Below are 13,111 nucleotides of genomic sequence, written 5' to 3' on the forward strand. Positions count from 1 at the left end.
TTGTTATACTTATTGGTATCTGTCATATTGGTGACTCACATAGACTAAATATAAAATAATTAGGAAGGCAGGATTTTGTGCATAGTCCTTTCTAAAGATGTTTCATAGCATTTTTTCGTTTAGCATCTGTCTTTGCTACAACCTTTCACCACATTCCACCCCCAGAATGAATGTAACCATCATGGCACAAATTTTTGTTTTGTTTACTATTATTATTCTTAGTACATAAACAGTATGTAGGGCACGAAGTAGGTGCTCCATAAATATTTGTTTCATGAGTGAATGAATGATGTTGGTTGCTCCCCCACATCCCGTCAGCCTGGTACAATGTGTAAGGTGGGAAACAACAGCAGAGCTTTTGAGTACATGAACTAAAAGGGCTTTAACTCTGATGCCCATCTGTGGACATGGTTTGGCTGATGTGTGCAAAGTTCTGGACCAACCAAAGCTTCACTGCTGAGCAGACAAATATTCAACAGGCTACATAGGATCAAACTTCAATAGCAACACCACATGGCAACAAAACGTAACAGCACTAGTGAGCTTATGAAGTTCTAGTTCTCCTCTTGTTTACTGAAGAGAAGTAACTCTACCTTTGGGAGTCTCAACAAGGAGTCAGGGTAAGTGGGGAAGGCAATGCTTCAAAAGCTTCTTAGATAGGTAACTAACTTTATATACTGAGTCTGAAAAGCAAATCATATATATTACAGCTTCATGCTAATCTTTCCTATTTGTTTATGATGCAGTCTTTGCTATAACAGAATCTACCATTTTTCTTTTTATAGTGTCATTTAGCATACTGTTTGAATTACCTGAAGATTAAATATCCACCCACATTCTTTTCTGTATATTATTCCCCTTTCACATGTAAATCTTGTGTATTTAGAACTTCATTTAGTATATCTGGAACCTCACACATGGTGTGAGGCTGGAACAGAAAAATATTTTTACGAATTTTTTGTCAGTTCTACTATTTAAGAATCTATCCTTTCTTCACTGATCTGAGAAGCCAGTATCATCAATTACCGAATTTTATGAGTATGGATATGTATGAGTACAAAGACACACACATAATCAGGTGAATCTGATTTTAGACCATCTAATAACCTACCTAGTCCAGCTAGAACTCAACTTTTCATGATATTTTTCCAATTCTGGTCATGTAATAACATTAAATATGAAGCCTATCTGATGCCTTCTAAAGCCATCCAACAATTTTTAAAATACCTAATTAGACTATTGTTTATTTAATTTCCATAGAAAATGGGAAATTCCTGATTTGAATACTCTATCAAGCATAGTTTAGTCTCTACAAATATAGGACTCACAATTACTCTTTTTAAAAAGTATAAAATCTGAAGACTTCATAATGGCCTGCCAAAAAGGACTTCGTTTTTCAAGGGAGCTAAATAACATTTAAATTATGCACTTAGGAATATTTTAAACCCCTGGAAAATTTTAAATATTCATGTCACTTTGCCCAATGTTGGGGCCCTATATCACGTTATTCTGTGTCAAACGCATAGAGAGGTAGAAAGTTAAAAGACCCCTCCTGGGGCCTAAATGCTAAATCGCCAGCATTTGGTGGGTGTAAGTCATAACATTTCATCACCAGGCTTTGATTACTGTATAAAAAGAGCCTCAAATACAATGTGAAATAGCTTAGAAAGATTCTAACAATATGATAAAGAATAATTCCATCAATACCTACCTACAAGGAACAAAAAGGCTCCCCCCCTTACAGTCATTATGTTCAAAGTACAGCTTTAAAAAGAATCTAGCTCTACCCATAAAACTTTTAATAAAATAGGCTCTATCAGTAATAAAAAACTTAACTACATAAAATAAGAATGCCTGCAAGAAAGCTTTAAAGCTCCTCCTATTATGTTTGCAAATAAAAATTCATGACTAGCCTTCTGCTTCCAAACATCATAGAATATCTGGTACCAGACTTGCGATCCTACCAAAAACAATTATAAAACAGGCCAAAATCAATGAGGCAACTGTTTTCAGGGAATGAATAGCAGGCAGAGCAGGTCCCAGATCTTTGAGGGAAGGGAAATATGTAGTGAGCCTCACGATGGCCTCAGCTTTCTGCCTTGGAATACTTTCCTGTCCAGCACAAGGAGGTCTAGCCCAAGTAGAGAACGACTGGCCCAAGAAGAACGAGAGATGGAGACCAGGTTTCTAAGCACAGTGATTAACCAGAGGCCCTTGGCCAAAGGCTGGGCTACACAAACACACTTGAGATGAGTCTCTATGGGGTCTAGCAGAGATTACCTGCTATGGGGCTGAAAGGTCAAGCAGCACTGGGAGTCATCCTCCCTATTATGCATGGAATGTTTGTGTTCCTCCCAAAATTCTTATATTGAAGCCGTAATCCCCAGTGTGGCTGTATTTGCAGATGGGGCCTCTAAGGAAGTAATTATTGTTAAATGAGGCCAAAAGGATGGGACCCTGATCCAATAGGATTAGTGTCCTTTTAAGAAGATACACCAGAGAGCTAGCACTCTCTTTGTATACACACAGCAAGGAAAAGCCATACGAGGCCACAGCAATAAGGGGGCTGTATATAACCCAAGGGGCAAGCTCTCACCAGACAGCACCTCTGCTGGCACTTTGATCTTGGACTTGCAGGCCCCAGAACTGTGAGAAAATAAATTTCTGTTGCATAAGCTACCTAGCCTATGGTATTGTTATGGCAGCCCAAGCAGGCTCATTAACACTGCCCAAACAAAGCAAGAGAACACTTCATGCATTTAGTTGAAAATCCAAAAAGGGCACACCTTAAGAGGAAAAGCCCTCTAGAATTTAGTTCAAAACCAAAATAGGCCTCCCTCACAAAGAATAAAACCAAACCTGTCAAAACGTAAAAGATCCCCCCAATAATATTACAACCTGACAAAACAAAACTCAATACCATTTAGAGGAAGACAATGTAATTTAGCCTCCCTACAAAGAATAATCACAATGTCCACCATAGTATAAAAAATTACTAAATAAGCAAACAAGTGTCCCCAAATCAAGATTAGTCAATAAAAATAGATGTTAGCATAACCCAAATGTTAGATTTAGCAAGAAAGAACTTTAGAGACATTATTATATATATTTTCAAGAATGCAAAGACTGGTGAATGCTCAGCAGAGAAATGAAAACTATAAAAATGGAATGTCTGAACTGAAAAGTACAATATCTCAATTAAAAAAGTCATTAAATGGGCTGGGCATGGTGGCTTATACCTGTAATCCCAGCACTTTGGGAAGCCAAGGGGGGTGGATCACAAGGTCAAGAGATCCGAAACCATCTTGGCCAACATGGTGAAGCCCCGTTTCTACTAAAAATACAAAAAATTAGCTGGGTGTGGTGGTGGGGGCCTGTAGTCCCAGCTACTCAGGAGGCTGAGGCAGGAGAATCACTTGAACCTAGGAAGCGGAGGTTGCAGTGAGCCAAGATTACATCACTACACTCCAACCTGGGCGACAGAGTGAGACTCCATCTCAAAAAAATAATAATTGTAATACCCGATCACATGGAAACTTAACAATCAGGACATGTGGATAATTTACAGTATAACAGAAGGCAACATAAAAATGTATTATGATTAAGATATTACATATTAATACCTTTGGATATGACTAAAGCAATTTAGAACTTTGTCTTAGTCTGTTTTACACTGCTATTTAACAGAACACCTGAAGCTGGGTAGTTCGTAAAGAACAGAAATTTATTTCTCACAGTTCTGGAGGCTGGAAAGTCAAAGATCAAAGCACTGGCATCTGGTCAGGGCCTTCTTACTGTGTCCTCACATGGCAGAAGGTAGAAGGACAAGGGAGAGTGAACCCACCCCTGTAAGCCCTTTTTATTGCAGCATTAATCCATTCATGAAGGAGGTACTCTCATGACCTAAACACTTCCCAAAAGGCCCCATCCCCCAACACTGTTGCATTGGGGACTGTCTCCAACACGTACATTTTGGGGGACACATTCTGACCATAGCAATCTTAGGAAAAAAAATTGCCTTTTATCTATTAATAGGAGGAAAAAAAAAACCTCAATTGTTTCTATACCTTAAAATTGCAGTATAAGAACCAAGAAAAGCTAGCCAAAAAAAAAAATACATATATATATACACACACATATATATATAAACACACATATATATAATTTTTTTTTTAAAGCAGAAACAAGAAGCTGGGCATGGTGGTGCACACCTGTAGTCCCCACTACTTGAGAGGCTGGGGTGGGAGGAGTCCCTCTGCCCAGGAGTTTAAAGCTGCAGTAAGCTATGATCAAGCCACTACACTCCACCCACACCCTGGGTGACAGGGTGAAACACTTGTCTCTAAAACAAAAAAAGAAAAGAAAAAGGAAAAAGAAAAAAACTAGAAAATGAAAAACAAGTAAATGAGTAGAATTAATTTTCATACATTGCAGGAAACCACAATGATAGCTTTTACTAAAGATAGAAACATTCTTTCTTTGGACTAATTCATTAAAAAACTAAATTCTTCAAAAATGTAGAAAAGCCACTTTTTTTCTAGTCTATGAATAAATTGTATATGTTTAGACTATTAAAATCATTATATATACTTACTAGGTTTCTAGACTACATAATTCTTGTGTAGTGAAATTTAGATTAAAATATTTAAATGCCCAATACCTCAACCTGATAGACTGTAAATAATTCTACTCCTTCTCTCCCTTAAATGACGATGACTCTATTTAGCATTTTATAGTTAAACTTAGGTTTAACATAAATTTTCTCATTTAATTTTCCACCCCATTTAATGCTCTGTTTGGGTTAATGTTTATTGATGCAAATCTTTACTCTGGGGAAAGCAGCAATACACATAGTTCTTAAAAATACATTCTGCATACCATTTTTTTTTCTTTTTTTTTTTTTTGAGATGGAGTTTTGCTCTTAGCTGCCCAGGCTGGAGTGAAATGGCATGATCTCGGCTCACTGCAACCTCTGCCTCCTGGGTTCAAACGATTCTCCTGCCTCAGCCTCTGGAGTTGCTGGGATTACAGGCATGGGCCACCACACCCGGCTAATTCTGTATTCTTAGTAGAGATAGGGTTTCACCATGTTGGCCAGGCTGGTGTAGAACTCCTGATCTCAGGTGATCCATCTTGGCCTCCCAAAGTGCTGGGATTACAGGTGTGAACCACCGTGCCCAGCCCATTCTGCATGCCTTCTAAAATGAAAACCTACTTACAGCTCTGAGTACTGAATGACAGATAGCAATTTAATTAAAAACAATAATAGCAATTAAGCAATAACTCCTGAGCATTTTACATATGCTAAATCACTTGCTCCTCAATCAAATGAAGGATCCCCATAAGTGGGGACTGGGCCTGGTGGCTCACAGCTGTAATCCCAGCACTTTGGGAGGCCAAGGCAGGAGCATCACTTGAGAGTCCAGGAGTTCAAGACCAGCCTGGGCAACATAGTGAGATCCCTCACCTCTAAAAAAAAAAAAAAAAATTGAAAAAGTCTGCTACGGTGATGCGCACCTGTAGTTCTAGCTACTCAGAAGGCTGACGCGGGAGAGTGCATGAGCCCAGGAGTTTGAGGTTACAGTGAGCTATGATTGTGCCACTGTACTCCAGCCTGGGCTGGGTTATTTTACAACCTTGCATGTGAAATAAATAAATAAAAATAAAAAATATATAAATGTGGAAGCCAAGATACAGAAAATTATTCTTATTATTATAATTCGAGATACAGTCTCACTCTGTCACCCAGGTTGGAGTATAGTGGTGCAATCTCGGCTCACTGCAACCTATGTCTCCCAGGTTCAAGCGATTCTCCTGCCTCAGCCTCCCAAGTAGCTGGGATATAGGTGCTGCCACCATGCCTGGGTAATTTTTGTATTTTTAGTAGAGACAAGGTTTCGCCATATTGGTCACACTGGTTTCAAACTCCTCCTGACCTCAGGTGATCTGCCCGCCTCGGCCTCCCAAAGTGCTGGGATTACAGGCATGAGCCACTGTGCCTGTCCAGAAAATTATTAAATAACTAGCACAAGGTTATACAGCTAGTAAGCAATAAAATAGAGATTTCAATTTGTGCCATCTGGCTCAGGGTGTGTGCTCCAGGTTCAAATCACTATATTAAACTGCCTCTTGAGAGCAATTTTTGTTCAAAATTGCCAAATTAACATAGTTTTTCTGTTTCCCTATGTATATACATTGTTGCAGGAAGTCAGTGACCCAGAACGAATGGAGGGACTGGCTGGAGCCGTGGCAGAGGAACATAAATTGTGAAGATTTCATGGACATTTATCAGTTCCCAAAATTAATACTTTTATCATTTCTTACGCCTGTCTTTACTGCAATCTCTGAACATAAATTGTGAAGATTTCATGGACATTTATCAGTTCCCAAATAATACTCTTATAATTTCTTATGCCTGTCTTTAATCTCTTAATCCTCTTATCTTCGTAAGCTGAGAATGTATGTCAACTCAGGACCTTGTGATGATTGCGTTAACTGTACAAATTGATTATAAAACATGTGTGTTTGAATAATACGAAATCTGATTGTAAAACATGTGTGTTTGAACAATATGAAATCGGTGCACCTTAAAAAAGAACAGAATAACAGCAATTTTAGGGAACAAGGGAAGATAACCATAAGGTCTGACTGCCTGCGGGGTTGGGCAAAAAGAGCCATATTTTTTAGAGAGTCTATAAACAGACGTGCAAGTAGAAGAGATATTGCTAAATTCTTCTTCTAGCAAGGAATATTAAATATTAAGACCCTAGGAAAAGAATTGCATTCCTGGGGGGAGGTCTATAAACAGCCGCTCTGGGAGTGTCTGTCTTATGTGGTTGAGATAAGGACTGAAATACGCCCTGGTCTCCTGCAGTACCCTCAGGCTTACTAGGATTGGGAAATTCCAGCCTGGTAAATTTTGGTCAGACCGGTTCTCTGCTCTTGAACCCTGTTTTCTGTTAAGATGTTTATCAAGACAATATATGCACAGCTGAACATAGACCCTCATCAGTAATTCTAATTCTGCCCTTTGCCTTGTGATCTTTACTGGCCTCAGAAGCACGTGATCTTTGTGACCTACTCCCTGTTCGTACACCCCCTCCCCTTTTGAAAGCCTTAATAAAAACTTGCCGATTTTGCGGCTCAGGTGGGGCATTACGGACCTACAGCCCGTAATGACCTGGCAGCCCACCTGTAAAATTCTTCTCTTTGTACTCTTTCGATTTCTCAGATCGGCCGACACTTAGGGAAAATAGAAAGAACCTATGTTGAAATATTGGGGGTGGGTTCCCTGATAATACGTATCTTAAACACACTGAATAGGAAACATGCAAATTCAACTCTCGTTTATGAGCAAAGAATCAGGCAGAATGCCATGATTAACTTTTTTTGTTTGTTTTTTGTCTTTTTTTTTTTGAGATGCAGTTTCACTCTTGTTGCCCAGGCTGGAGTGCAATGGCATGATCTTGGCTCATTGCAAACCTCTGCCTCCCGAGTTCAAGCGACTCTCCTGCCTCAGCCTCTTGAGTAGCCGGGATTACAGGCATGCGCCACCACACCGGGCTAATTTTGTATTTTTAGTAGGGAAGGGGTTTTTCCATGTTGGTCAAGCTGGTCTCAAATTCCTGACCTCAGGTGATCTGCCCACTTTGGCCTCCCAAATTGCTAGGATTAAAAGCGTGAGCCACTATGCCCAACTGATTAACTCCTTACTAAACCATATAATAATACAATATATTTAAGAGCTGCTTTCTCTGATGGAATACAGATCAGTAATTGCCATTCTATTTATTTCTCATGTCGCCACCAACATTTTTGGGGAGCCAGGATGAAAAGAAGGGGAAAAACACATAAAAATTACCTTTTACTGTCTTTTAATATTTTAAACCATCTATTAAAAAGGCAAAAGTCCTGGGGCCAGCCTTTATTTTCCTACAAGTTCACTTTCTTCTTGGCTGATATTTCCAAAATACCTTCTGTAATCCTGTTAGGTGAGAACCATGTCCCCCTAACTCCACAAAATGAGCACACTTATTTACACACACTCTTACTCAGGAGATAGGGCAGAAGCATACATGTTATAATTTCCATTGTAATAGGCCTATTAGGAAGCATAATGTGCCAGACATTTTCTAGTGGCTGGGATAAAGGAAAAATGAGTTGGCCGGGCGTGGTGGCTCATGCCTGTAATCCCAGCACTTTGGGAGGCCAAGGCGGGCAGATCACGAGGTCAGGAGATCAAGACGAGCCTGGCTAACACAGCGAAACCCCATCTCTGTTAAAAAAAAAAAATACAAAAAATTATCTGGGCACGGTGGCATGCGCCTGTAGTCCCAACTCCTCAGGAGGCTGTGGCAGGACAATCGCTTGAACCCGGGAGGCAGAGGCTGCAGTGAGCCGAGATAGTGCCACTGCACTCCAGCCTGGGCCACAGAACGAGACTCTGTCTCAAAAAAAAAAAAAAAAAAGTCTCCAAGGTAGCCACTAACATGCCAAAAAGTTACAGATAGAGAATCAAAAGCAAACAGGCCAGGCAGATGATTACATTACCTCTGCAGACTGAGAAAACCATTATGCACACTCTGTATGCACCTGTGGAGTACTGTCAGGCTTGGTGGGGGATACACATCACCAATTAAACAACGGGGACCTGCCTTGCCTACATCCATCTCTGAAGCTTTCTTACTAGCTTATAAGCTTTGGAGTAGTTCACCTCCATTCTGACTCAAACCCAAATCCATGTTCTCATTTGTCAAATGGAGATTAAAATAGCTGCCGTGCTCAAAAGAGGAGTTGTGAAAATTAAGTGAAAAGAAAAATGGACAAAATATTTAAACAAGTGGTACTTTGAAAAAGAGAATATTCATTTAGCAAATAAATATATTTAAAGGTACCCAACATCAAGAGTTATCAAGTAAATGCATATTAAAAGTACAATGAAGGCCGGGCACAGTGGCTCACGCCTGTAACTCCAGCACTTCAGGAGGTCAAGGTGGGCGGATCACATAAGGCCAGGAGTTGGAGACCAGCCTGGCCAACACAGCGAAACCCTGTCTCTACTGAAAATACAAAAACTAGCCAGGCATGGTGGTGCACATCTGTAGTCCCAGATTGAACCCGGGAGGTGGAGGGTGCAGTGAGCCCAGATCACGCCACTGCATTCCAGCCTGGTGGACAGAGCAAGACTCTGTCTCAAAAACAACAACAATGACAAAGCCCACAATGAGATACCCACTAGAATGGCTAAAAATTTTAAGACTACATCATCATGTACTGACAAATTTCTGACATAAAACTGGAATAATATGACAAAATGAAAAATCAAGGCAGGGGAAGAAGAGAAGTGGTCAGATTCAGAGACAAAAAACAACCAAGGAGAAAAAAAATAACAAGAGATAAAGAAATGATATATCCTTAAGTTTTATTTTGATATCTGGGTGATAGATGGTTAGAACTGATAGTTGTCAAGTAACCAGAGTTTGATATCCTACCCTACATACACATACACACAGCCTATTCTTAACACCTATAAGCAGGTGGCCACTTCAGAATGTCAATAATTTTCAGGGGACAATGGCCATTCCCAGATATCTGCCACAATGACCTTCTTAGGTTCAATCTCTACATTAAATATAAAGGTTTATTCATTATCAGGTAACTTAACAGAACCTAATAAGGTATTAATGTTTGAAAAAAAAAAAGTTCTTCCCCTTCAGCCCTCCACCTCAAGGACTTAGTACTGCTGGGGACAAACCAAAACACTGCACATGCTAGATTTCTTTAAGCAGATCTTTTTTTAGAAGAGAAGGTTAAGATAATTCATCCCATGACAAATGAAAGTAAAAGCTGCTGCTCCAGATAAGAATAAAAAAAAATTTTAGTACAAATGAGAAGTAAAATTCTGAGTCACTACAATTCCATATTGCAAATGAAAATAAGCAAGTGCTTACTAAGGGTATGTTTACCGACCAAGAAAATAGTTTGCGAGTTTTCAGATACAATAACAATTTCACTGAATAACAGATTTTTCATCCAAATGCTATCATTTAAAAATTATACTAAATATGAGGGAGACTGTACATAATAAAAATTTTTAAATCCTTCATCATTTCCCTTCATGCTTTTTTTAAATATGAGATTAAACACAGTTCTGAGCTTGCATTAAAAGTCAGTAAGAACTGGAACTACTTCACAAGACACTTCATTTTCAACATTCCTTAACTGGAGGAAACTAAAGAAAGGCCTCCCTGAATGGAACAGAGATCACCATAACAAGTCTCCATGGTGAAGAACTGTAAATGTTCCACAAGGTGCTATAGGGACAGAGAGGTGCTTGTCCTTTAAGCATAGCAGCCACAGACCCATTAAGAAAATAATACTAAAGGAAGTCTAAAAGCTGGGAGCAACACTTATTACACCAAAAAAGACAGCAGATGCCAATAAGTCAATGTGAAACTTAATCCTAAAAAACAAAGGATGAGGGAAAAGAATGTTTCAACAATACCAAAATGCCTCAGGAACTAATATCCTTCTCACCCATGGTGTTGGACAAATATTGCCAATTAACTGATATTTTTATAACAGGAAAAAGACTGTAAGCAAAAACAGTTTTAAAAACTTTGTAACTTAGGCCGGGCATGGTGGCTCACTCCTATAATCCCAGCACTTTGGGAGGCCGAGGCAGGTGAATCACTTGAGGTCAGGAGTCCAAGATCAGCCTGGACAACACGGTAAAACCTCATTTCTAGAAAAAATACAAAAAGAAAAAAAAATTAGCCAGGCATGGTGGTGGGCGCCTGTAATCCCAGCTACTCAGGAGGCTGAGGTAAGAGAATTGCACGAACCCAGGAGACAGAGGCTGCAGTGAGCTGAGATTGTACCACTGCACTTCAGCCTGGGCAACTGAGTGAGGCTGTGTCTCAGAAAAGAAAAAAAAATAAAATAAAATAAAAACTTTTTAACTTAGACAAAATGAAAAATCAAGGAGGGGGGAGAAGAAAAGTGGTCAGATTAAAGGACAAAAGACAACCAACGAGGAAAAAAATAACAAGAGATAAAGAAATGATATATCCTTAAATTTCATTTTGATACCTGGGTAATAGATGGTTAGAATCATCACTTGCCAAGTAACCAGAGTTTGATATCCTACCCTACATACTTATATACAAGGCCTATTTTTTTTTTCTTTTGAGATGGAGTCTCGCTCTGTTGTCCAGGCTGGAATGCAGTGGCGCGATCTTGGCTCACTGCAACCTCCGCCTCCCGGGTTCAAGTGATTCTCCTGCCTCAGCCTCCCGAGTAGCTGGGATTACAAGCATGCACCACCACGTCTGGCTAATTTTTGTATTTTTAGTAGAGGTGGGGTTTCACCACGTTGGTCAGGCTGGTCTCGAACTCCTGACCTTGTGATCCGCCCACCTCAGCCTCCCAAAGTGCTGGGATTATAGGCATGAGCCACTGCGCCCAGTCACAAGGCCTATTACACGCAACACCTCTGAGGTTCTTTATTTAAACAAAAGCCATGCTAGAGACACATCCACCTAACTATACTGCTATAGTATTATGTTGTATATTAAATGGCAGAAAATCATTCTCTTCTTGACTTACTTACAAATTATACATAAGCTTATCATTAAATGTTATTAAGGAATAAAAATATATTTTAAAGTATCAATATCAGCTGATGTGAAACAAAAATAAAATTATAATGTCTTTTCTCTTACATCCTAAAAACCTACAAGAAATTCCCTTGTATAATGATTTTAACCAATCTGTCATATAATCCATTTGAAATGCCCAAAATAGCTAAGACAATTATAAAACGGGGGAAAGAACAGACAATTCAATACACAGTGATTAGACAATTGATTATTGTCTACTGTCAACTGGTTATCCAATTCAATTCCTCCGCAGACCTTATACAAAAATTAATTTCTGGTGGATCAAAGACCTAAATGTGAAAATCAAAAGTTTAGTAAAACTTGCAGAAGAAAATACGAAAATATCTGTATAACCTCAGGGTGGAGAAGGGTTTCTTTACGACAGGTGTGAGCCACCACACTCAGCCCTGAAGCCTTTCTTAAGAAAAATAAAAGTAAGGGAGAATGACAAATATCACTAAGTGAAAATCCACATTTTCTTTACAATAAAAGACACCAGAAACAAAAAGAACCAGAATACAGATTTGTAACATACATACCCAACTAAAGATTAGTAAGAAATGTATCTGGAACTCTAAAAATCAATTTTGTTTTATTTTTTGGTGTTGGTTTTTGGTTTTGTTTTGTTTGGGAGACAGGATCTGGCTCTGTCACCCAGGCTGGAGTGCAGTGGTGCAATCATGGCTCACTGTAGCCTCAACCTCCCTAGCTCAAGACATCCTCCCACCTCAATCTCCCAAGTAGCTCGGACTACAGGTGCGCGCCACCATGCTCAGCTAATTTTTGTATTTTTGTAGAGATGGGGTTTCATCATGTTGCCCTGACTGATCTCGAACTCCTGAGATCAAGCAGTCACCAAGTGTTTGGATTACAGGTGTGAACCACTGCACCCTGCCATCAATTTTTGAAAAGTAACCCAACAGAATAATAAAAGTAATGAGCAGGCAATTTATAGAAAAAGAAAACAGAATGATGAAGAAACATATGAAAAAATGCTCATTTTCACTGGCAATGAAGTAGAAATTGAAATGAAAACAATGTCTTACTTCATATTCATCAGATAGGCATAAATTAGAAAATCTGACAATGCTCAGCATTAGTGAGGATGTGGAACAACAGGAATTTCACTGCTGACAGGAGGGAAATCAACAAACACTTGGAAGGGCAACTTTGCTACACTTTTTTTTTTTTTTTTTTTTTTGAGACGGAGTCTCACTCTGTTGCCCCGGCTGGAGTGCAGTGGCACAATCTCCGCCTCCCAGGTTCAAGTGATTCTTCTACCTCAGTCTCCCGAGTAGCTGAGATGACAGGCATTCACCACCACACTCTGCTCATTTTTGTATTTTCAGTAGAGACAGGTTTCATCATGTTGGCCAGGCTGGTCTCAAACTCCTGACCTCAGGAGATCTGCCCACCTCTGCCTCCCAAAGTGCTGGGATTATAGGCATGAG

The 13,111-nt window shown here is 39.5% G+C and overlaps 1 protein-coding gene across 2 annotated transcripts in view; it reads right to left on the reverse strand.

Annotated features, from left to right (window-relative positions):
- The window catches only part of STAM2 (signal transducing adaptor molecule 2), a 57,391-nt gene that overhangs the window by 38,255 nt on the left and 6,025 nt on the right, over positions 1-13,111 (reverse strand). The window contains exon 2 of one of the 2 annotated variants that reach the window (XM_054479304.2): positions 7,132-7,242. The exons of the other annotated variant lie outside the window; for it this stretch is intronic. Within the exon in view, the coding sequence (XP_054335279.1) occupies positions 7,132-7,242 (111 nt within the window). The remainder of the gene's footprint in view (positions 1-7,131; positions 7,243-13,111) is intronic. 2 annotated transcript variants of the gene reach the window in all.

The sequence above is a fragment of the Pongo pygmaeus genome, chromosome 11 (genome assembly GCF_028885625.2).
Source record: "Pongo pygmaeus isolate AG05252 chromosome 11, NHGRI_mPonPyg2-v2.0_pri, whole genome shotgun sequence".
Classification (NCBI taxonomy): Eukaryota; Metazoa; Chordata; class Mammalia; order Primates; family Hominidae; genus Pongo; species Pongo pygmaeus.